Source organism: Dipodomys ordii, unplaced genomic scaffold (assembly GCF_000151885.1).
Source record: "Dipodomys ordii isolate 6190 unplaced genomic scaffold, Dord_2.0 Scaffold12, whole genome shotgun sequence".
NCBI classification, from domain to species: Eukaryota; Metazoa; Chordata; class Mammalia; order Rodentia; family Heteromyidae; genus Dipodomys; species Dipodomys ordii.
Genome location: NW_012267228.1, coordinates 29,415,119 through 29,440,231, shown reverse-complemented (window position 1 = coordinate 29,440,231; position 25,113 = coordinate 29,415,119). Strand labels below are relative to the sequence as shown.

General features: G+C 37.1%; 1 protein-coding gene across 1 annotated transcript in view; it reads right to left on the bottom strand.

The window, feature by feature from the left end:
- Window positions 1-25,113, bottom strand: part of Znf385d (zinc finger protein 385D) — a 680,575-nt gene that overhangs the window by 131,158 nt on the left and 524,304 nt on the right. Inside the window, 1 exon segment of the mRNA XM_013010375.1 lies at window positions 19,427-19,537. Within this exon segment, the coding sequence (XP_012865829.1) occupies window positions 19,427-19,537 (111 nt within the window).

The following is a 25,113-nucleotide window of genomic DNA, read 5'->3' as shown; positions in this document are numbered from 1 at the left end:
TGAAACAAAACAAAAAAGAGCTCCAGAAGTGACCTACATAATGAAAAGAGTAGGGCTACTAGTCTTTTCCAAGAGTAATATTGGCATAACTTGACATTTATATGCCAAAAAAACCTGGAGTCAAAAATCACAAACTTTAAAGAAACTCATGATCTAAATGCAAAACAAAGAAGTCCTAGGAGATATCAGAGGAGGGCATCTCAATATCCTCGGACTGGTGAGACTTTAAATTTCAAAGGGATGACTGATGAAAGAAAGGACTTCAGCACAATTTTTTTAAGTCTACTTTATGAATGACATTGTGCAAAGACCAAATGACAAACCACACACTTAGAGCAAATACAGTTTACATTGAGAAAATACCCCTATCCAAAGTATAACATATCAGCTACACAGGAGACAAATATAGAAGGATTATGGTGACAGGTTAGCCTCAGGCAGAAAGCAAAAAAAAACCCTGGTTGCAGAGAAAATCCTCAAGTAGTATAGTACACTCATAGCAAGTCCCAAAACCCTGAGTTTATAATCCAGTACTAAAAGAAAAAAGTATAAGAAATTCCTATAATTCTACAATAAGATAAAAGTAACCTAATGAAAACTGCACTGTAGACTATTATAAGCAGATACACAGATGGAAAACAAGCACATGAGAAAAGATCTTCCACACAGTATTTTATCAGGGAAATGCAAATTAAATCAGCACTAAGTTACCCACTGCACAGCCATCAGAGTGGTCAAAATCCAGAAGCCTAGATGGGCTGTGTCTCATGACTATAGTCCTATTTGCTGAGGAGAATTAGGTCTTCAGATATGGGGCTAGACAGACAAATCTGAGAGACTCTTGTCTTATATCTCAAGTTAATCAACCAAGAGCAGGAACTGGAGTCATGGCTCGAATACAACAGTGATAGCCGTAAGTGTGCTCTCCTGGGTTTATTGTAGTGGTATTCACAATTAGCAATATAAAATCAGCTGAATGTCTATGAAGGAATAAATGGATTTAAAAAGGTATTTTATATATGTGCATATATATAGCAGAATATTCACTCAGCCTTAAACAATAATGAAATCCTATTTAAAACAGCATGTACCTGTATTATTTAAGAAGACACACATGATATCACTGAAATGTGCTCTTGAAGAAAGAAAGTTGATTTGACAGAATTTAAGGGCTAATTGGTAGATACCAGAGTTGGAGGAGAGTAAAAAGGATATGGAGCTTAATTATAAGGCACAATATTATAGATGGGCCTAAAGAAGTAGTTCAAATATAGTTAGTTCATAGTAGCACATGACTTATTTCACAATCCTGAAAGAGAACTTTGAATGTTGTTACCACAATGAACAGCCATAATTAGCAACCATGCTAATTACTTTGAGCTAATCAGTGCACAAAGTATACATGAATGGAAATATAACACTGTGTCCTACAAATATGTACAATCATTGGGATTATTTTATTTAAAATAACAATTATGAAGTCTATTTTAGATACAAAAGGAGTGAACACCAAGGGGAAAAAGTATACCTTGTTTTATGGGTATAGTTTTCTTTCACCTGTGAGTCTAGAATTGCATAGTGAGGAAACAGTCTTTCAATCATGAAAGTGGGCTTAAAAATTAGAGGTAGCAGAGAGGAAAGATGGGGGCCCTGAGCCCTTGCTGAGGTCATGAGCTTGTGGATTAAGCCTGGAACCATCCTACCTTTGGATGTGTGGTATTATATTATTACATCCTATTATATTGTTTCATGATGGATGATTATATAATAAACCATTGTTCATGGGAAAAAGTCAACAGATAGTTCATATGTGCATTGTAATATATCAACAGTGGAAGAGGAGGTACATGAAAAGATGCGTGCAGGCAGGAGAATACAGAATAATGAATAACACAGATTGCAAAAACAGAAATGGCCGATTCATCATCACATTTAACTGAATAAAGATTTCCAATACTAGATTTTAAGATATCCTTTGAAACAGAACTTTTCTTTGCTTCCTTCCAGCTGTAGCTCCAATATAGATTCTCAAAGCCTGAAGAAAAATATTTCAAAATGAAAACAATTTACACCAAATATGCAAAATGAAATGCAAAGATTTTGCAAGTTTCAGTATATTGGTTATGTATAATATAAATTGCTTAATAAATGTTACAAATAAAAACCTATCAAGCAACTTCAACATTCAGCTTTTTCTTTTGCTGGTCCTGGGGTTTGAACTCAGGGCCTGAGCTTTTTTGTGCTCAAGAGCAGTGCTCTACCCCTTGAACCATGACATGACTTTCAGCTTTTTCTGTGTAGTTTATTGGAGATAGGAGTTGGATTTCCTGTCCTGGCTGGCTTCAGACTGTGATTCTCAGAACACAGCCTCTGGAATAGTTAAGTTTACAAGTGTGAGCTACTGACACTCACCTTCAACTTATTTTTTTATATTTCTGTTTATCTCTTACAGAATTATTTCAGCAGATATTGAGTTAATTCTGCACTGGCTGGTAGGCACTGTTCTGGGTACTGTTGGATGTATGAAACTCTTACAATAGCAAATCAAAGTATGTACAAAGACAAATAGCCTTCAAAATTTATGATTTGTCTGTCCAGAATGCCACTTGCCTCTGGATTTGGAATTTTTCAACTGCCTCATGCAGGTCCAGAAATGTTAGGGTTAAAGACTTAGTGATTCAGAACCAGGCTCTGTATTCCGTGAAGATGGATATAATCACAGCCATAAATTGACGAGTTATGCATAAAGCTGCAATGACAAATGAGGCCACAAGCCATCATAAGACCCTGAAATCACTGATGTACTACCAAATCACCAGTGAGAGAGAGAGAGAGCAGGTGGCCCTCATCCTGCATGTTGCAGCTTTAAATCTTCCCCACAAACTGGGAAATAAGCACCTTACCATTTAACATGAGCAGGGAAGTCACTTCATCATGCGCCTGTCCAGTGAACTGCTGACACAGAAACTTCTCCCCACAAGAAAACCACAAGTACCAAGCCATGCCTTAGCAGTTGGAAAATGTCTGTCTTTTGCCCAAGAAAAGCTGTCTTATTTGAAATTAAAGGCCAATTCCTTTTGAGAAACTTTGGGTGCACTCAACATTTGACTCCACTTGTCTTCTACTCCTGTTACTATAGAAGGAAACATTTCATGAATCTGTCAATAGGGTATGAGTTTATATATAAGTATAGCTGTGCCTCTATTGTATACTATATTAACTTTAAAGGGCATCTGTCTGATACCCAAACAGCCCTTCATTGGATACTATTTAAAAAAAAAGTTAGGCCAAGGTTGTATTTATTATATGAGCTCTTGTAGCTTAAAGTGAAAAAAGAAGAAAGAGAAAATCCCAGATCAACCTGTCAGTTACCAAGAAAAGCCATACGTAGCTTCTAGAATTAATTGTATATCATCTATCTATCTATCTATCTCTATTTATCTACCTATCTATATTTTATTTATTTTTTGTCAGTCAAAGGGCTTGAACTCTGGGCCTGCATGCTGTCCCTCAACTCTTTAGCTCAAGGCTAGTACTCTACCACTTGAGCCACAGTGCCACTTCTGGCTTTCTGGTGGTTTATTGGAGACAAAGAGTCTCTTGGACTTTCCTACCCAGGCTGGCTTTGAACCACTGTCTTCAGATCTCAGCCTACTGAGTAGTTAGAATTAAAGGTGCGAAAAATTGGCATCAGGCGTTTATCTGTATTTTTAATTCACTTAATTAATAGGCATGTTTGTCCCCAAAGAACAACTTGGCCAAAATGATAGGTTGTATTAGGAGAACCCAATTAACATTCAATCATATTACTAAAGGAAAAAAAAACATTGGACATGCTGCAGTCTTTGCCACTGCCACATTATTTGTAATTTTGAAAGAAAGTGAGTAGGAAAAAGTACCCTTTCTCATGCTAAGATCAAACCTAAGTGGGTAAAGAAAATTGCTACTGAACATTTCCTTTAAATTTCCTGTTTTGCTTACAATAGCCTCCACACCATTGACTTGAAGGGATGTCTCTCGTGGTAGTTCTACATTCTATAACTCATGAGTGAAAATTTGAGACACATAAAAGTTTAAAACCATTTACTAGCCCCCAAATTGCACAATTAATAATGCCAAGACTAGGATTAGCCTTATCTACATCTTTAGCTTTACTGGGTCTTGAAAGTAGAACAATTAGAAACCGTGAAAATAACTTTTCTAAGATTTACCCTGAACTTGTAATGTGTGGGGGGTCAACTATACAAACAAACCTTATTGTTGAGAGAGGGCCCCAAGATCGGGACAGGTTGCTTTATCAGTAGACCCACTAAGGTATCTACTATATTAATATAATCCTTGCACCCAAATATCCAACTCACATGGATCAGTTTGCCTTTCTCTCTCTCTCTCTCTCTCTCTCTCTCTCTCTCTCTCACACACACACACACACACACACACACACACACACCAGTGGAGCTAGATTCAATTTTCAGCTGCAGTAGATCAGGCCTACAGAAGCTGACCACAGAAGCAGGGAGCTAGAGGAGCGTTTATACATGCTGTGCACTCAGATAAGCACAGCTGGGCTGACAGGACCTCTTTTCTGAAATTCTGTTGCCAAGTTGAATTTTATGATCTTCCCTGGCAGATGATCAAATGCAAACTCTTAACTTACGGCCAAGTTATCTTTGAGCAGCTGTTGGAAGAAATCGTTTAGAATGCAAATCTAGTCCTTAATGTATGGGAAAACTGTTGCGGTGATGGATGGTTTTTGTGCCAGGAGTTCACGGGACACTCCTGATGCCCCCTGAGAATTATGGAGGAAGACAAATGTTGCTGACATTTGTGTTTATTTATTTTCTTCCGAGCAATTGCCCCTAGAGGGAGCAATTGAAAGAGGCTGCAGGTGTTTAAACTTGCCTCAACTCCCCTTTCTACTCAGCTCCCCTTTCTACCCAAGAATGATCGAGATCATAGACAGGAACACTAAGTTTCTTAGTCTCTGATACTTCCTTAGCACCCAGTACTACACTAACTCTAGGCTCAATCCTCTGAAGTACCTGGAAACAAGAATGGGAGGAGTCATGTAGAATACTTTGTGTTGACAGAAGAAGCCACATCACCACTTATCACTGGCCCAAAGAATTGGGTTTCTATGAGTCATCAAATACAGCTGATAAAGTCTTGTTGTTGATGTTCCCCCTTCCTTTTCAATCATGTGCTATTCTGCCACCTATCACTATTCAAGATGAAGGGCTGATTTGAGTTTCTGGTTTTAGGGCTTTCAACCCTAAAAATGGCTTTGTGCTGGAGACAGCTTGGGCACTTCTGGCAGAAGTGCGTGGCAGAGGTGGTCTACTTGTTTCATGGCAACCAGGAAGTGGAAAAAAGCTAGAGAGAATAAAGATCAGGGGTCCAGCTATCTTTCTCAGGAGCATGCCCCCAAGGACCTGCCTTTCTCCCTTTAGGCTCCTCCTCCTCAACTGTTCATCCATCTCCCAATAGTGCCATAAACTGGCAACCAAACTCTCCATACATGGGAATTTTGAGAACACTCAAGAGGAATTCATTTAATTTCCAGCTAACAAAGACCTTCGAGAATGCCTAATGCATTAAGAATTCATACAGTCATTCATACACTTTTGAGCCTCTTCTTCTGAACTGAATGAAATCTGAGAAGATTCTCAGGCCTCTCATGCTTATTAAGAAATGGTTTAGTGAGCTTTGAGCAATATCTATGGAGATCTCATCTCGTGACAAGCGTTAAAGCCATAGACAAATCTCTATCAGAGCTTGTTCTTCAGAGAACTATTAGAAAGAAAATGAGAGGAAGTTGCTGTCATAGGAGTATAGGAGTAGAAATGCATCCAAGCTTTGCGCACAATACAGGGAAACTTATATTCAAATTAGTAATTTTGAATATGAGTCCAGCTCTCTGAACACATGCTTCACTTCTAACCAGTCTCACCTTCTTGTGTGTTTACAATTCCACATGCTTCCATCTGGACAAAGTAAAGCCAAAGTGATACCACTAACCATGCTGATTTCTATGTCCTGCACTTCTCTGACTTCATCGTAAAAATACATAGCTGTCTGTGTTTTTCACCTATATGACTTTGTGGTAGAGAGATGGGAGTTTTATAGGAACAAAGATTTCAGAATTTCTTATAATCCCAACTAGAAACTGGAGTTAGATCTGTTCTAGGTCCAAGGTACTCCACTGTTTCTTCCTGGTGAAGCCCAGAAGCTACAAAATTGTCCTCATCAATGCAAAATAACAACCTGTTTGGAATTGCCCTTGCTGACAAATAAAAATTTATATTAAGTAGTCAGAATAGAGAATTCTGCCTAAAAATGAATGCCTGGATTGGCTGTAAAACAATCTAATATCCATAAGGATGTTATGCTATCAGAAAACAGAGCAAGCTCACAGGAAGAAGATGGTATTTTCTCACCATCTTCTTCTTCTGGGATGAAAGTAGCTCATCCCATCTCTCCTCAGGGCCCTCCTTTCCTTGTGATGGGCTGTGGGATTCTATAGGCTGAATAGGAAAGAAGAAGAAGAAAACCCTGGAGAGGGCTGAAATATCACAGGGTTTGAATAAAGCAAAGCTTGATGTGTAGGGCTTGGGAGCACCATAGTATTCATTTTGTCTTTAATCTATGCATTCAATAAGCATTTGTTAGCTATCATCTGCCATGCACTATTCTCATACTTAGATAAAACAGTGAATCAAACTGGAAAACTTTTTTTGCTGATAGAACTTATTTGGAGGTATATAAAAATCCATAATAAATATATAAATTATGTAAGATTTCAAAAGACTTATTAGCTACTTGGAGAAAAATCATCAGGTAAGGAGGATGGGGATAATGGGTGCTGAACACAGTGGTTGCAGTAACCATCAGAAAAACCTAGGACCTGAAGAGGAAAACCAGAGGAAAGACACTTCAGGCAGATAAGAGTCAGCACAAACCAAGGAGAAGGAGGAGGAGCTTGGAACATTCAATGTATACTATGGAGCAGAATTAGGACTATAGTGGCAAGGGAAGTGATTAATCTGGTTGCCACATGTCAAGGGATATTTAAACCCCCAATAGTCAAGAGGGATGATATCTAGTGCAAAATGTGAAATAATTATATAAGAAAGTCAATAAAAAAATAAATCAAATTTTACATAAAGACAGGATTAATCTTGTATTTATATGACTTGTCCTAACTCACCTGTTTCCAATAAAACTTTATTTACAAAATTAGGTGACTACCATTGGGTCAGTCTGCCAAATTGGAATATTGCATTAAAATACTATCAGATTCAATTACTAAGTTTCTAAATTAAAAAAAAAATCAACCTTTGAAGTTTTGTGCCCCATACCAGCATGTCACCATACATGACCTTTAGTTTTGAATATTTTAGAGTTGAGAGACTTATTAGCTAACTAAATGCAAGTACTGAGAGAACAGACAAAAAATATTTGATTATGGACTTGGAGAAACAGCATTGTTGCATATATGTGAAGAAATACATTAGAAACCTATAGTAATTACTAATTCCTTCCTATTTTCAGGCAACAAAAGCATTCTTCCATGAACCAAAGTTGAGAACCATTTTGGAAGAGAAAAATAGTGATGTGACTAGTGATGGTCTAATGATGTGACTTTCATGCTTTTTATTGAAAGAATGCATCCTGATCAATGTCACCCCATTCATCATTCTCTCCCCCTACAACTATGTCAAAACCCATCCATCCACTCAAGTAGGAGTTTGTTCAGAAGCGATTGAAGCAAAGTTTTAGACAGGAAGTTGCAATTACATCTGTGCTTCTATCCACGCATAAGTTCTTAGCATTTTCAGTGTAAAGATTGACAACTTGGTTCAAGTTAGAGAAAACAGTAGGGTCAAAATGTTAGTAGCTAGATCCCACTTCAAAATGCATTACTAATGCTAATGGAATGACAAACATAATGGAATGAACTAAGCATCACCAGATAGGAAAAGGTGTAAGAGATAGATAGAGAGACAGAGACTCTTGAGTTATTTAAAATAAGGACATTTCATTTTATATGAAACTGGTAGTAATACATTTTCAGCGAATCTGAGTATTTAATAAATATATAAACATTGTCACCCATGTTAGGATGACTTTCAAATGTTCAGGATTAGGTCACATAATTTGTGACAGTATGAAATCAAACTGTAGGCTAAGATGACTATTTTCTACAGTTAAAAAAAAAGTAACACACCTCTCCGGGCTGAGAAGAGAAAAAATTTTGACATATTCTTCATGTTCTAAGAAAATGTAGGATGTTGACTGCCAAGAAGTGGTAAGATTGGTTACAGTTCAATATTCAGGTTAATTTTAAAACTTGCATAATGAAAAAGCAATGCTTGACCAAACAAATCAACTCTGATCCACAGACCACCACAGATAGCAATGAGCCCACCTGAAATTTTTAGTTCTACTTTTCTAAACTGGAAAATACCATCCAGTGTCCAATGGCTTATACATTTCCATAAAGATTACCTTTTCATTAACTGATGCCATTTGCTCTAGTTCTTGTTTCACAAAGAACCAATAATATCTAAATGCCAGTATTGAAGGAGGACAAAAGAACTCCCCCTTTATCGACCTATTTGTTTTACTCAGCAATAAACATGTATCACTGTCATAAAAAGGGAAAACTGTAAAAGAAATGTTAGAGTTTTATAATTAAGCCTTCTGATACAGATGATTTCCTATCAAATTCACATTATTCTGTTATTTCAAGTGCCTTTTTGTTTCTTTGTATTTGCACTCTAAATGTTATATTGTTTTTCATGATCCTCTAAATTATTGTTACAGATTTTATGAAATAATTAAAAAGACTGCAAAATGCTAGGGAGAAAAAAATAATATAGAATACACAAAGATCACATGAAATGATTTTAATCATGTATGTATTTTAAATACCTTATAAAATCAGGAAACATTATGTCAGGGTAATGTTTTATCACTGTTCTAATAATTGCACTGAAAATGATACTGTTTTCAGAAATATGAGCTGGCTTCAAAAAGTAAGAAATTCACTTACTACATATACCATATATTATAGTCACGGTGAAAAGCAGAGCTCATTTTGAGCCATTGCTTTTAAATATTTACTTCTCAGTGCCTTTATAAAACCATCAAGACAGCTAGTTAGTGTTACTTAAAATAAGATGTAAATTAAAGATAAATATTCCCTTGCCCATGCCAAAACATAAAACAAAATCCTAACTTAGAAAAGCATTAAAAAAATCAACAAAATTAGACTTGCAAACATTCTAGTAAAACATATGCTAAACTGTTTTTACAGAAGTGCTGAATATTCATTGAATTGTAATTCCTATGATTTTAATTTCTGCAATATCTGCATTAGCGATTAGAAAAGCTAATATGATAATAAGGGTAAAATAGATCATGAGCTACTCTTTTGAATTAAAAAGGCAAGAACTGAGGAAGAACAATCTAATGCAAATAATCGAGCAAACTGTAGGAGCTATCTTGGGAGAATATTTTGTATGAGAGAGGAGACAGAGTCAAAGACAGCCATGATAACCCAAATGAGATGAGACCCTAATGTAAATGCTACAATGACAGACAAAGCCTTGGAGGGAACATTTTCTCATTGGAGGGATGATGGGTACCAGTCTCCAGGTGTAATGTGTGCACTGATGGGCTGAACAACAGAACAGAACTTCTCTCCAGCTGTAATCAAGAGTGATTGATGGTTGGGACAAAAAAAAGTTGATTATCATGACAAGTTCACTGATGCAGGGAAAATAAGCTCTGCTTGAGGAATGGATAAAACCTGTTCAGAGACTGCTTTGTGAAACCTGCTTTGTAAAAGAGTCTCAGAGACAGTTAGAAGTTGGGGCAGGCACCTGTTGTAGTGATACACCGGGTAAGAATCAATTTGCCAGAACTCATTCTCTACAGGTTTCCTATTTGAGGAATTTAAAAGCTCACTGATGCCCAATAAAGGAGAAACACAGACAATGTGTAATGGAAAGATCTCATTTGCTTCTCAAAGTATCACTGTGAATCACACATGGACCTTGAAAATTAAACATTCCTAGCATGACACACTTCCATTTGTCCTCCCAGTTCCTTCTACAAAGCAAATGCTTTGCCCGAACAACTGCAGCCTTTGCCACTATCGGATTCAATTTATATCAAAACACAGATTTTGCACTGAGACAACAAGTCCCAGTGGTAGAATTCTGCATTTAAAATAAGATTTGGCCAGCTTCACAAAAAGGTGAATCTGGGCCAAAATGTGCAGGTATAGTGTTTTAAAACCATACCTAGAATGTGTAGATTGAAGAATATGAATAAATACTTGCACCTTTTATTTACTTTCTCAAGTTGTATAGTAAATCCAGATGTACCATGCAATTTATCTGGTACAATTTCATTATCCTTCAGCCCAAGATTAAATTCAAATCTACCACTCCTAAACTAATTACCATCAGAAACTTTTAGTGTAAATAAGGTAACTAAAAGTGTACATTTTTTTAACTGATAAGCAGAGCTTTATCCCTGTGGATATCTGGGAAAGGGTAATGTATTTTATCTCAATTAGTCTAGACAATTAATAGAGAGAATAGAACTTAATAGAAAAGAGACCAATGCAAATAGCATCTGTAAGCCACAAAAAGAAAATCACACACAAGAACAGATAGGTCTATGAACTACTCTTTTTTAATCAGTATCTTTTGCTCATCCGCTCAGGAATAAACTACTTTGTGATCCTAGTTTCCAGTCGTGATGGAATGAGTGGTTTACAAAATGTTGAATTAAAGTATAAGAAAAAAATACCAAAATGAGCAAGAGCACTGGTAAACAGTGACTACAATTAATAGAAAAGAATGAACAAACTTGGTCTTTAAGACTTTCAACTACTGGTGACCATTCATTCTGTTTCCACTTTTGGTTTCTACAAGTGTTGTTAGTGACTAGTGACAAGCAGAGAAATGCATATGGTAGTAAAAAAGAGATAGTAAAAACCTGATTATATTTATATTAGCTACACACATCAAGTTGTTTCTGGGCAATTGGGTTACATCTAGGATTTTTTCCATGGCTATTGAAGACTACCTCATCAATAAATGGAGATGGAAAGATTGAAGTTCAATACTAGCCCCAGAAAAATGTTCTAAATAATCTATCTTTAAAAAAAAATAAGTGGAGTAGGTGTGTGTAATCTCAGATACTCCTAAATGGAAGTAGAATGAGAATGGTCCAAAATCAGACAAGTGGAAGCAAGATGCAAGGAGGCAGAGACAAACTAAAGCAATGAGAGGTTGGGTGTGGCTCAAATGGTAAAGCTCTTCTAGGAAGTGTCAAGTCCTGAGTTCAAACTCCAGTACTACAGAAAGAGACAAAGTGAAAGAGGGAGAAGGCAGGAGATAGAGACAGAGACCGACTGAGAGACAGAGAGAGACAAAGAGAGATAAAGACACAAACAGACAGAGACAGAGATAGAAAGGGAGATACACGGCAAGAGATGGAGGGACAGAGAGACAAAGAGATAAAAAGAGAGATAAAGACAAAGAGACAGAGAGAGATAGGGACAAAGAGACAGAGACAGAAAGAGATAGAGACAAAGACAAAGATAAAGACTGAGAGAAAGAAAGAGAAAGAGACAAAGAGAGATCAAGAGAGACCAATGGACAGACAGACAGACATTGTATTGGCCAAACAGTAGCTATATCAGCAAAACTGTGGTGAGATTTCTGGTATACTCTGAAATCAAATATAATCCTGAAGTAAAAATTAAGATTTTATACTGCAGTGACTTTTTAAAATCATCTAAAATTTTGAGGTTGCTACAAAGTAAGCTTTTAAAATCTTCATATTCAAACCACAGTTTTTAGGCTACACTCAACATTCCACTTATTGATTTCCATTTCAAAACACAAATTTTCATGTTGGGATACCAAGGAGTAGTTTAAGATATGAATCTTAACTTGAAGAGAGATTAGACACTGCAAAAAAAAAAGACAACTCAGCTATTAATTTTTAACTTGAACTGCAACCATTATTGTAAATAATTATTCATAAATGTGAGGCAACTTATTTTAGAAGTCTTTTTTTAATTTAATGTTATTGTCTAGGTAATGTACAGAGGGGTTACAGTTACATATGTAAATCATGAGTATACTTCTTGTCCAGCATTGCTACCCTCTCCCTCATTTTTCTCCCACTTTCTCTCCCTCCACCCAAGTTATACAGTTTATTTCCAATGTGTTGTCTTGTGAATTTCACCTTCAATTTCTTGTCACAGCAATAGGAAACGAATTTCCTAGTCTTAACTGTTTAGTTCCTTTGGCCATTCAGCATTCATTGTGGGATGTCTAAAACTGTCAGAGAATCCTTAATAGTAATAGCTTCTTGCTTCATATTCTAGAGGAACCATGGCCAGCTTTTAGTTCATGCAACTGGAAACACATTTCTTGCCCCCGCCCCCCACCTTGCCCTCTTCTTTCTCTATCCGAACCTACTCTTTTATACTTTGACCAGCTTAACTGTCCATTATAGAAACGTTCGTTAAGTGTCACTCAAATTCCAATTGCACTTTTATACTCTGCCTACCGATGCCTTGAATACACTGGCATCCGTCCTTGATTCATTTTGAGGTTGCATATGCATAGAACCTTGGCTGCCATTTGACTTAGTTGAACACGATTAGCTGATGTGGGGCAGGGCCTGTCAGTTTATATGAAACATGAAAGCCCCACGCTGGCACTAACAGACCCTGTTTCTTGTCCTCCTAGCTGTTTCAAACTGCTGGTGACATTGAAAAGTCAACTAAACATTCTTCCCTCTGTTTGCCTCGTCTGTCCATCTACACATGAACTGAAAGATTCCTTATACATCCCTCTGTGCTAATGTAAATTAGTAGAATGGTCAATACAAATATCAGCTCCCTTTCCTAAGGGTGTGGGGATGTACTCACTAGTCATAGATTAAAAAAACAACAACAGACTTTCTCTTTTTCAGGCTCTTTTTTAGATACTCATGACCCAATTTTTTTATGTCTAATAGAAGTTGCCCAAAACAAATCTTATTATTCTATTTCATTTTCTATACATTTTATCTATACATTTCTATACATTTTATCTATACATATTATTCTATTTCATTATTCTATACATTTTGATAAATATAAAACCCTTGGGTTTTTCTTTTCTCTCCTTTATCCTTCATGTCATCCCAGATGACATTCTGGAATAGCAGTGCCTGATTTAGAGTATCCTGAAATATCCCAATCATTGGGATTTTACTTTTGAAATCTTGCCCAGAATATGCATTGCTTTTACAGATTTCTATGTTCTCAGCTGACTCATTCTTTTCCCTGAAACCTCTACAACTATACCCAGTAATTCTTGCTTGCTCCTTCTGTTCAAATTTTACTTGCTGAGACTTTCTGACAGAGACATAGGAGTCAGTCAAGATGTAGCAAAGTTTCTTGACACATGGAACGTGCCCAAATGCACACTCAGGGCCTAAGCTTTTCAACAGAGCTTACCCAGCCACATAATCCAGATGCAGCCACTGCCTGAAATTCTCCGACCTTCTCGTAATCCACACCCAACTCCTGCTCCGTGCTGACACACAGCACCACCAATCCCAACCACATTCTCAGAGGTGTCTCTCTCTCATCCCCGCTTTTGAAGAAGCAAGAGCCCCATTTGTTAGGAAATGGAAAGACTTGGAAAAAATTATATTAAGTGAAGTAAGCCAGACCCAAAGAAACATAGGTCCCATGGGTTCCCTTATCTGCAATAACAAGTATATGTTTAGGACAAGCAGAAGAGGTCAAAAGCTATGTACATGTGACCATATAACCTGATGCTAAGTGAAATGAACCCCAAGTTAGGGATACAAGAGATTTTATCTTCCTTGTTGTTCTTTTTAATGTACTTATAATGTACTATGTGAAGTTTTTGTTTCTTTGCATGTTCTTCCCCATGGTATAACCCCTGTTTGTCACTGTATTTGATTCCAGGATCCTGCATCTTGTATATACATTTTTTATAATTTGGGGAGGGGAAGGGAAACAACAAAATGCTGAAATAATGATACAGGATGACCCATTGTAATAATGAGATGTACAAGACACTATGTTGAAAACAAACTTTACAACTTTGAGGGGAGGGAGAGAGGAATTTGGGGAGGTGGGGAGAAAAGGGGTAGTAGGGGAAAAACATAAGAGGGGGTAACAGTGCTCAATAAGAAATGGACTCATTACTCATGTAACGGTAACTCCTCTGTACAGTATTTTTACAATAATGTATATATTTAAAAAAGAATAAAAAAGAAGAAACAACTCTCAGTGAGAAGGTCATAATGTTGATTCCAGGGCTCCAAGCAGCCGTGAGTCCTGGAGACTGACAATGGATACTCTCTTATGAAAGGAAAATTCTAGTGCTGTCTGAAAATTGAGTTTAGAACTGGGTAGTATATTTCACAAAATCTCTTAGAACACAACAGTCCCAACAACAGACTGGAGAGAGGTTCGGAGCATTTGGTACATGTCGCTTACCCAGGACAATTTATCCCTGCAGGTTTTATCAGGAATATATATGTTAAAAATCAACCGAAGAATACTAAATACGAACACTGAAAACAAACTAGACCCCTTTAAACACTTTTCTTAAAACAAGCAATAACATTTTCAAACTTTGATGTATCTTAAAATCATTACAGTAGAGGCTGGGAAGGTGGCTCAGCGGTAGAGTGCTTGCCTTGCATGCATGACGCCCTGGGTTCGATTCCTCAGCACCACATAAGCAAAAAGAAAAAAGCCAGAAGTGGCACTGTGGCTCAAGTGGTAGAGCGCTAGCCTTGACCTTAAGAGCTGAGGGACAGTGCCCAGGCCCAGAGTTCAGGCCCCACAACCGGACCCAAAAAAAAAAAATCATTACAGTAAACAGTGTAAGGCTCAGAGAGACAAAGGAGGAGTACTGTTTTGCATATGTGGAAAGTAGAACTAAGTTATATAAAATATGTAGACATATACAGGGTCATATGCATGTATACAAGAACATGTTAATTAAAATATGGTATATGCAAGGGAGGGATTCCAGTGGAGTGTAACCCCTTTGAACACTGATTTACTGTTTAACAAAATGAATAATAGGAAGCTGGAACATGGGGGTGTCAGGGGAAGGGTGAGGTCAAGGGAATCAGGTGCAAAAATGGAGAGAGGAAGGGTGTAGAAACAAAGCTAGAATATTCAGTGCACCCATGTGAAAATGGAATTAGGAAACTGAAGGTATGGTTGGGGTTGGGAGAAACAGGGAAGAATGATGGGAGTGGGATACTCATAAACTGACATGTTGAATTGAAACCCCTTTGTTCAGCTGTCAGGGTAATTCAAAAATTAAAAGGCAATGTGACATTTCAAAAAGGGAACTCCTCTGTGACCCAGCAGTCCCACTTTTGGGCATTTACCCAAACGATCACAAACAAGGCTATACTAAAGCTACCAGCACAACTATGTTTATCGCAGGATTATTTACCATAGCTAAGATATGGAACCAACCCAGATGCCCCACAGCATTGTTTATCCCATAATATAAATGTAGTTTTTCAGTTTCATTCACAACAGAGTTTATAATCCAACCACCTAAATATCATATTTTATTCAATTCATATAAAATCACTGAAATCATGGTATACCCAGCATTCCGTGCTACTGCACCAGACTCTGTGTCCTGGTTTGGTATTAGATACACCACTTACAGGCGTGGTTTTTCAGTAACCTTTGCTGCTAGACTATTAAATCCAAGGATGGATTTTTCAATGTGAGGCTAATAATGTCTGCACATTCTCAAGGGATTGTGTTTAGACAGCAGACACTTCCATAAGTAGACAAGAAATATTCTGAAAATTGTATCTAACCTGAGAAGTGGAATTTATAATTTGAGAAAAAATACTGAGAATTGACAAGAGGAACTAGATGCAAGGATTCCTTCTCATTTTCATTTTCCAAAACAGTTTAACGTGTATATAAAGAAACTTTACACAAAAAGGAGAAGGACTTCATAGTTATTTGATTCTAACAAAACCACCATTATGTTTAAGTATTTATTTTCTTTAAACATCAGGCTTAGCAATAAGATTGATATAAATATTCAAAAGATGAATTAAGAAAAATGTATAACTGTCTAATTTGTTCATTTAGAAAGAAAAAAATATGACCCACTAGTCGCATTTTCCTCAGGTCAAACCATTTATGTGGGATATGTATGTTAGGAACAGATATGAATCCAAACATGCAGACTTGTAATGATTTCTAATGCATATCACCATTGCAAAATTTACCACTTGTATTGGTGGTTATTCAAAGATGAAGAGGCTCTCAAGCAATGTGATCTTCTAACAAGAGAATTCCCTCTTCTGGTTCCTTAGATCTCAGAAATAATTAATGCTTGACAGTCTGAAGTCAAAAAAGAAGCCATGTTATTTAGACACAATGGTGCAGTCACTTGAATTTATGAATTCAGTGTGCTTATGGTTAAGCTGTGAGTGTGACAGGATGAGGATTTGTAGGTAAGCCTTCAAGAAAGAGCTACTTTCATAACAGCTCTGACTTCATCCATGCAGCGCCTTAAGGATATAGTTCCTAAGGGAAGGAACTCAGGCCATCTCTCCAGGACACTTTGCCTAAGCCGGAACTGCATGGACCTCATCCACACCACGTACTTGGTATACCACCTTGAGCAGAGGAGCCCAGCCACAGTGGAGAATGGGCATTGTCCCTGTCCAGCAGCTGCTGGCCACACACTCTACAAATCCTCTAACCTCTGCACTTCGGCTTCTGCGTGTAAATTGACTGAAAATTTTATTCTCTATTTCATGTAATAATCTTACATTCATGTTGGCCTGTTTTAAGTTTTCTTTCAAAAGCATCCTTACTAACCTGACCAGGCCACATAGCAATGTTAAATTATTTTAATGAGTTGATTTATAATTGGACAAATTACAGCCTTACATTCTTTAGTTGGATGCTCTTTGCACAATACTATATGGGTTTTATATAAATGTTTTCTTCAAAAATAAAAAGAATATGGTAGGAGAAAAACAAAAGAGGGGTAACAGTGCTCAATAGGAAATGTACTCACTACCTTATTTGTGTAACTATAACCCCTCTGTACAGTATCTTTAAAAAATAAACCAGGAAAAATGAATATACCAAGAGAAGCCAATCTGATTTATATCCACAAAATAACAATTTATGACATTAAAATTAAACTATCTTCAGGGCCCCAAGTGGAGCTGCATGATACAGGAAACACCAATCCACACAGTTTACAATCTGAAAGGTTAAAAAACAATAAAAGTTTAGAAGAAAAAAACACTGAATTTTCATGATCTAGTGATGAAAGCTCAACAAGCTATTATTTTCATTGGAAGGAGAAGAAGCCATGAAATGTAAAGAGGTTCATAAGGAAGAAATGCTTCCCTATGTGACAGAAGATTCAAGTAGGACTCAAGAAAATTACAGTGTGGTCATCAAGAATGAATCTAGGTTTTAAATGGAAACAAGACAAAAATCCAGATTTATATGGAAGGAGTTGAAGACAGTTTTAGAAGATTAGAAAAATTTCTCAGAGGATCAAAATAGTATATACTTATATATATATATATATATATATACATGTATATATTATGTGTGTATAAATATACAAGCATATATATACTATATATACATATATAAATATGTATATTTTGACTTACTTTATATGGGTGTTGTGTGCATATATCTATATAGATCAGTTGATAAATCTAATTGAAATTTAGTTTTGAAATATTTTCTAAATTTAGAAAAATTTAGTTTGTTCAATAAGAAAACAAATATATGATTTTCAGTACATTGGTTCCTCTTAACCACATGATAAAGGTATCATAATACAGAATTTCCAATGTTATATTTTAATTCTGCAGTAATTATTATGTTAGTATTTCTTATTATTTAGGATAACATTAATAATGACAAATACAAGTATAAGTATTACTCAAAGTATGTCTGGATATGATGAGCAGGCCATCACTAGGAGTAATCAATAGAAAAGATGCTTACAACTCAGTGTAAGACAGAATCCAATGACCTGAAGTGCTTCTGAGTCCTGATTTACAATTTTTTTCCTCCAGTATAAAATCAAACTATAAAATTATCAGCAGATAATATTTATTTATTGTGTATATATATGTGAGAAATAAATTTTATGTCACACAGCTTATAGTATTTTGTTATAGCAAATGAACTAAAACAGGTGTTATGCAGCCAAAATTTTCCTTCTCAAATCAGCAGAACGAATGTTAGATTGCTTTAGTAGGTGAAGATCTGAAGACAGCAGAAATCTTTTTACAAAAGGAAATGTTCTTCCTGAAGACACCAGCCACTTTCTTTATGCCACATCTATTTCCTGTACCTAATTATCTCTTAACCTATCCTTATCAACAGACCATCCAAAAGGACTCCCCGTCTGTGGAGATGACATACTGGAAGGCTTAGTTCTTCACAATCAACATCTATTTGGTTGTCTCCATGGTGACAAAATAGAACAAGATTAATGACACCTTGGACATATCCATTTTGTCAGGCAAGGGTCCTGTATTCTCCCACAGTTTGAATAATTCCTAGTCCTTGTAAAGTATCATTCCTATTCTTCTGGATTTCTGGGGGTGGGAAATCAACAAAGATTTTTCACATTGGCCACAGCTCAAAATTGGAAGCATCGAGATGGGTCCAAGTCCATCAGATCATTGTAACAGGTGTAACTAAGGTATGACTAACCTGCTGAAGGGCTGCTCAGGTCCACAGCTGTCTCCTTTCATCTCAGTCTCCCTATGTATCTCATCTGTGAGCTTCTGTGAGGTAAGGGCTTTGGAGTTGCCTGCTAGATTGACAGTGTATCTGAGATCTCTAAAATGGGCAGAACTCAGGATATATGGTGGATCTGGAATTGGACCCGTATGCAAACTGGGCCATGACAGAAACTGGGGCTATCATGGGAACTGGAGCCAACACAGAAGACAGAATTTCAAAAGTCCCAAACTTGGCCTTGGTGTCTGTCTTAATTCAGAAGTACAGTCTATTAAAACTTGTTTGATTCTAAATGTGACTATTCTCCAAAGATGAAGTACCTTATCTTCTTTTAGCATTCCAAAAACACTAAAATATACCATTAAGTTTCACACATTTAAGACTGTACACATGTGCTTTTTCTGTACTACATAAACAAACATAAAGTAATTAACTCTGAAATCAAAATACATGCAAATTTAAATGCTATCTTTGGATTTTGACATGCTAAGTTACTGGAGAAAAAAATACTAAACAAATCTTTTCTCCTGCAAGATTAGAACAATATTTTATTTTTTAGTAAATACAAAACAATGAACTTACATCAGAATTAAATCTCAACTGGCAAATGTTGCATGATATGATTTGCTTTCTTCGATGAGGAAGAGGAACCCCAAATGTATGATTTATTACAGCTTTCTGAATTGGGTCCATCTGTAATGAGAAAAAATACAACAAATAGAAATCAAACTTGTCAGTTCCATTGGAAAGTTGCCTGCTTCATTAAAGAGCCAATCTGTGCAGCTTCGATCTACTGCTTCCATTATAAAGAACATTTCTATGCTAAGAAAAGACATTTCAACTTGCTTAGAAAATAGATAATAAGCCTGAAGCTTGGGAATGATAAATGTTCCCATTAAATCTACAAACTAAGTGCTTTTCTCATTTGGGATCAACAATTGTACCAGCTAGATAAACCTTAAGTATAATTAAAGGTATTAAACCTCAAGTTTTTGCTAATGCCAACAGTCTAACATACAAGTATGCCAAAATGGACTTAAAAATAAATTTGGTCAGTTGGGCAACTATGAAAGTAAATTATATACCATTATTCAACTTTAGCCTTATGTTTTGAATCTGCTATATTTTAAAAAGGCCAGATGTGGAGGTGCATGCATTTAATTCCACCTAATAAGGAAGTGAAGTCTTCTTCAGTGAGAATTGTGCATTTGAGGCCCATCAGGCAAACTCAGCAAGTCTGTATCTCCAAAACAAACACAAACTGAAGGATTAGAGGTATGGCTTAATAAGTCAGCACTGGTATAGTATGTACAAGACTCTGCTCCAATCCTCAGTACCAAAAAAAAGTCACAGTATACAAACCCTGTCCCACTGGGAGCTGTTAATGAAGTCATTTAACAATCACTTGTTGAGTACCTAGTATATACTGATGCCCTATGGACAAGTTTAAGGGGACTCAGAGTTTGAACCAAGTGTCAATTACATCTCTTTATCTTAAAGTAAGCAACAACCAAACATGTCACAACCTATCTCTGATAAAACTCAGTTCTTCTTACCTACCTTTGTTCCGTGCTCAGATCATGATCCCTAGCTGTAAGACTAATAAAAATTTCCATATGCTCTTTACAACTATCTATGTTCTTCTCTTAAAGTTGTGGTGTGGTTTAAATCTGATAATTCACCAAAGTTAGTAAATACTGTTCAGTATTTATTATGAAGCCAGGAAGCTTACTTTTTTTTTTTTTTTTTGGTTGGTCGTGGGGCTTGAACTCTGGGCTTGGGCACTGTCTCTGTGCTCTCTAGCTCAAGGCTAGCACTCTACCACTTGAGGCACAGCTCCACTTCTGGTTTTCTAGTGGTTTATTGGAGATAAGAGTCTCACAGACTTTCCTGCCCAGGCTGGCTTTGAACTGCGATCCTCAGATCTCAGCCTCCTGAGTAGCTAGGATTACAGGCGTGAGCCACTGGCGCCTGGCTAAGCTTTCTTAATATATGAAACGTGACTACATGTTTTATACAGTGTGGGTCCTGCAAAAACAAAATCACCTAGAACTTTGTGTTCCTAGAGATACTTTTGATACCCCAGCAATTTCTTTGCAGACATCTCTGTGATCTTCACAATATAAGTTCCTTCTTCAATTCAATTCACTATTTTGATCTAATTATTAAAACCTAACTCCAAGCCACAGTATCTGTTCTCCTCAGCCAGGGCCTACTATAGGATAGTAATGGAAAGGTGAAAGGGTTTGCTATGGGATTAATGCCTGTCCATGCTCCCAATTTCCCCATCCCAGGCAAGCTTCCATGCTTTCGTTAAGCCCCACCTCCAGCCCTATTTTCACAGACCTTAAATGAACAATGCACCGAGACTGAGACAGCCCAGTCATCTTAAGTGTAAATCTCAGCTGTTTCAACAGCTCTCATTTGGCTTCCCTAAGTCATTTTTATACCACTTTTAAATATTGTTACAACTTTCAACAATAACCATAGAGACAACCAACTGTCCCTCCAGATGAAGTGAAATTTTAAGCTAAAAGATATACCAGGTATTGGTGGCTCACACCTATCATACTAGCTACTCAGGAGGCAGAGATCTGAAGAAATACAGTTCAAAGCCAGCTACAGTAGAAAAGTGATGGGACTCCATCTCCACTTAACAAGAAAAAAAAAATGTCAGACTGAAAGTATAGTTCAAGTGGTAGAGTGTCAGCCAGTAAAGCAAACGAAGCAAAATGTGAGGCCGTGAGTTCAAACCCCAGAGCTGGGGGAAAAAAAGTCCTAAGTGACTTGCTTTGTCTTATCTTGCCTGTTGCATGTGCTTTCTGCCTAAGCAAAGCACACTTCTTTCAGATGAATTATGCCCACAACCCATTAAGGTACACATCAGTTTCTCTCATAATAATACCTTGAAATAGAAATATGACACCCATTGAAGGGGGGGTGGGGAGGCGGTCGTGAAGCTTGAACTCTGGGCTTGGGTGCTCTCTGTGCGCTCTTCAGCCCAAGGTGAGTGCTCTACCGCTTGAGTCACAGCACCGCTTCCAGTGAGTCACACAGACTTTCCTGCCCGGGCTGGCTTTGAACTGTGATCCTCAGATATCAGCCTCCTGAGTAGCTAGGATTACAGACATGAGCCACCAGAGCCTGGCATGACACCTATTTTTTACTAGAGCTGCTCTTCAAAGCTACCCTGTACTGACTTTTTGGTGAGCAAGATGCTATTTGAGTCTTTCAATAACCCTGGGGAAATAGGGGTATCCATCCAATCTGTGCCAGAGGTATTTTAGAACCGGATGCTTCATGGAAAAGTCATGAATGCTCTAGATTAAATTCTTCTGTTGAATCTGAATGAGTCTCTGATCACTTTGGCTATGAAATCTGATTTCAAAATGCAAAGTGGGTTGCCTTCTTCAGAGACATTTTTATCTGCCAGCATGCTTAAGAAAAATATAAACACTTAACTGAATATAATTTAAACATGAATTTCACCAATTATAAGCATGCCACTAAAAGTAATTACTTTTAGTCTTATAGGAATCTAGTATAGAAATATGACACGTTTAACACATTTATCAACGAAAATACACATAATCTAATGTGTGTCAGTGTACACACATATGTACATAGCATAGATGACCATTTACAGTTAGCAATTATGAAAGAACAAAGTCTAAATAGAAACCCATTTCACTGCTACTTATTTAATTAAATGATACTTAATTAAAGGCCATGTAACTAAAACCACATTTACTATCTGATCTGGAGATGTAGAAACAATACTAATCATTTGACTCACATATTTATGTATCACAATAATCCTTTTAATCTGTGATTTCCATAACATAACTAAAGCCTTTACTCTTTTGTATGTCTTTAAATTTAGTATTATTGTACCATGCATATAGTTCAGAAAAGTGGGGGATCTGAGAAGTGGAAATATTTTCACATTTTAAAAAGATGAAAAAAGGTGTAATGGTTTCCAGGAAATAGTAAAGACACTAAACTAAAATTAGTACACAGGATCAGATGCCTAAAATCTTCAGATGAGTCCACTTAAGCCTGGTAGTATTGAATTATAACTAAGGAAATGGTAACGTCCACCTAATATGACACATTTGTATAATTTCTCAATTGGGATATCTTAAAGAATAAACTTTCAGAATCCTTTCTGTAGCTCCCCTATGCAAATAAACAAAAGAACAGAATGATATACTAGTGTCTGTTCAGCCAGACACTAGACTGAAATTCAATTTCCAACCCAGCCTATGGCTTATTTAAAGCTAAATGAATATGTTTTTCTTCATTTCAGACTTAAGGACTCTGGTGTTTCTATCCAGGGCCTGGGACTCTGCTGTCACCCCTCTGGGATTTCTTCTAAATGGATTCGCAAATGAGCATGTGAGGGGCAGGTCTCAAGGGCATCAGGAGTCCCCATTTAAGAGGACTGTTGCATTGTGGGGCAGCAAGAATTTAACCCTGAGTTTACAGTTCTTGCCCTAGGAGACTGCTCTCCCTCTGATCTGCTATCAACTTGCCTCTTACTTTTTCAATCAAAGAATAGGAACTTAAATGCCAGAAGTTTAGAAGTCCCCAAGTATAAAGGTTGTGTCTTCCAGCTGATATTTCTATATAATAATGGCCCCTAACAACTAACAATCGAAAGGTTGCACTCACAGACACTCACCGTATGTCTGATGTTCATAACCATTATTTCTATCCTAATGTGCTTATGAGGGCACTTTTCCTCTCTGAATCTTCATCAGTACATTACTATCATACATTTCTGATCATTGCTATGTTGGATATTGAAGTCATTCTGAGACATATATCTTGGAAAATTTGATTTGTGATAGATTATGTATAGAAGTTTTAGTGAGTACTGCAAAATGTTTGTTGCAACACTGAAATAAAATTCTAGCACTAACTACCCAGTGTGAATAGCATGGTCTACAACATGACATCCTCCCTTCCAGTGCCAAATACAAGTCACAAACTCACTTGTAGTTGACAAACTGGATGCAAATGTGTAGGTCATCATGATCCACACAGGTTTGAGAATGTGCTACAATGACTGGCAGACAGGAAGAAAGCACTTAAAGAGAATATAGTTTTACCATAGAGGATATATATGAGAAGCAGACATAGGAAGAGAACAGAGGCAAGAGCTTGAAGAAGGAGTAGAAAGCTTCTATCTTCTCTCTCTCCCAGAATATCGATGCCACTGCATTCACTTTCCCAACCAGCAAACTCATACAAGTCTCATTACCCAGTGTTCTTACTGTAACTACATTCCATGGAGGTCAAGCTGGGATTACTTAGCACAAATACCCAATCTTCCAGTCCTGTGGTTAGTCTTTCTGGTGACTGGGCCCTGTCCTCCTCAATCATCTCACTAGTATAAACTAAGCTATTGCTGGAAAGCAAAGATCATCCTATCACTTGGGCATTTCCAAAGGGTTAGAGGTACTGACCACAGATCAAAGGCTAAAGATGAGCCTAATTCTTTATTTTACAAGTTGCTCATCTTCATATGAATTTAAATACCTCATTTTCCAGAGTTGTCATCATAAAAGAAAAATATATATCCTTCTCAGTTATCACAAAAAATACCATTTAATCAATTTTCAGAGTAACCAATAAGCAGTAGCAAACTCCCACTTCTGGGAATTACCACTGCAAAGTCATCTCTGTGTGTATAATAATTCTGAAAAACAATGCTGCATCTAACTGTAAGGATCTTATTTTGCCCTCCAGTGCTATTGACAAAGTCACTCCAAGGTCACAGAGGGGAAACCAGCCCATCACCTGGTTGCATTGGTGATGAACCAATGCAACACATGGTACAAAATATAACATTTCCACTTTGCCTCTAAGCAGCGTTTAACAAATGATTGTGATGTACTATCAAGTCCTAGCTTTGCCTCCTACTTGTTTTATTTTCCTTGTCCCAAGCCTTTGTGCATCTTCACGTCTACCATAGATAGGGAGCCTTGTTAGACTGTGAGCACAGAATCCTATTATGTGATTGTGGAGCCCTCACTTAAATACCCGCATCCGTTCCTGTCATTTCTCACACATCAAGAACAGGGAGCACCTGTTTCTGCAGAAGCAGAAAACTTAGGGAGAGGAGAAGTGACTCAATGTGTCCAGGTGACCCAGAGCTTTCTAGGAAGAAGTAAGTGAGTTCCACTACATCCAAGTGCAAACTACTTGTGAAGAAAACAAGACAGCTAACGGAATGCAGACACACAGTGTGAGGCTCAGTCCTT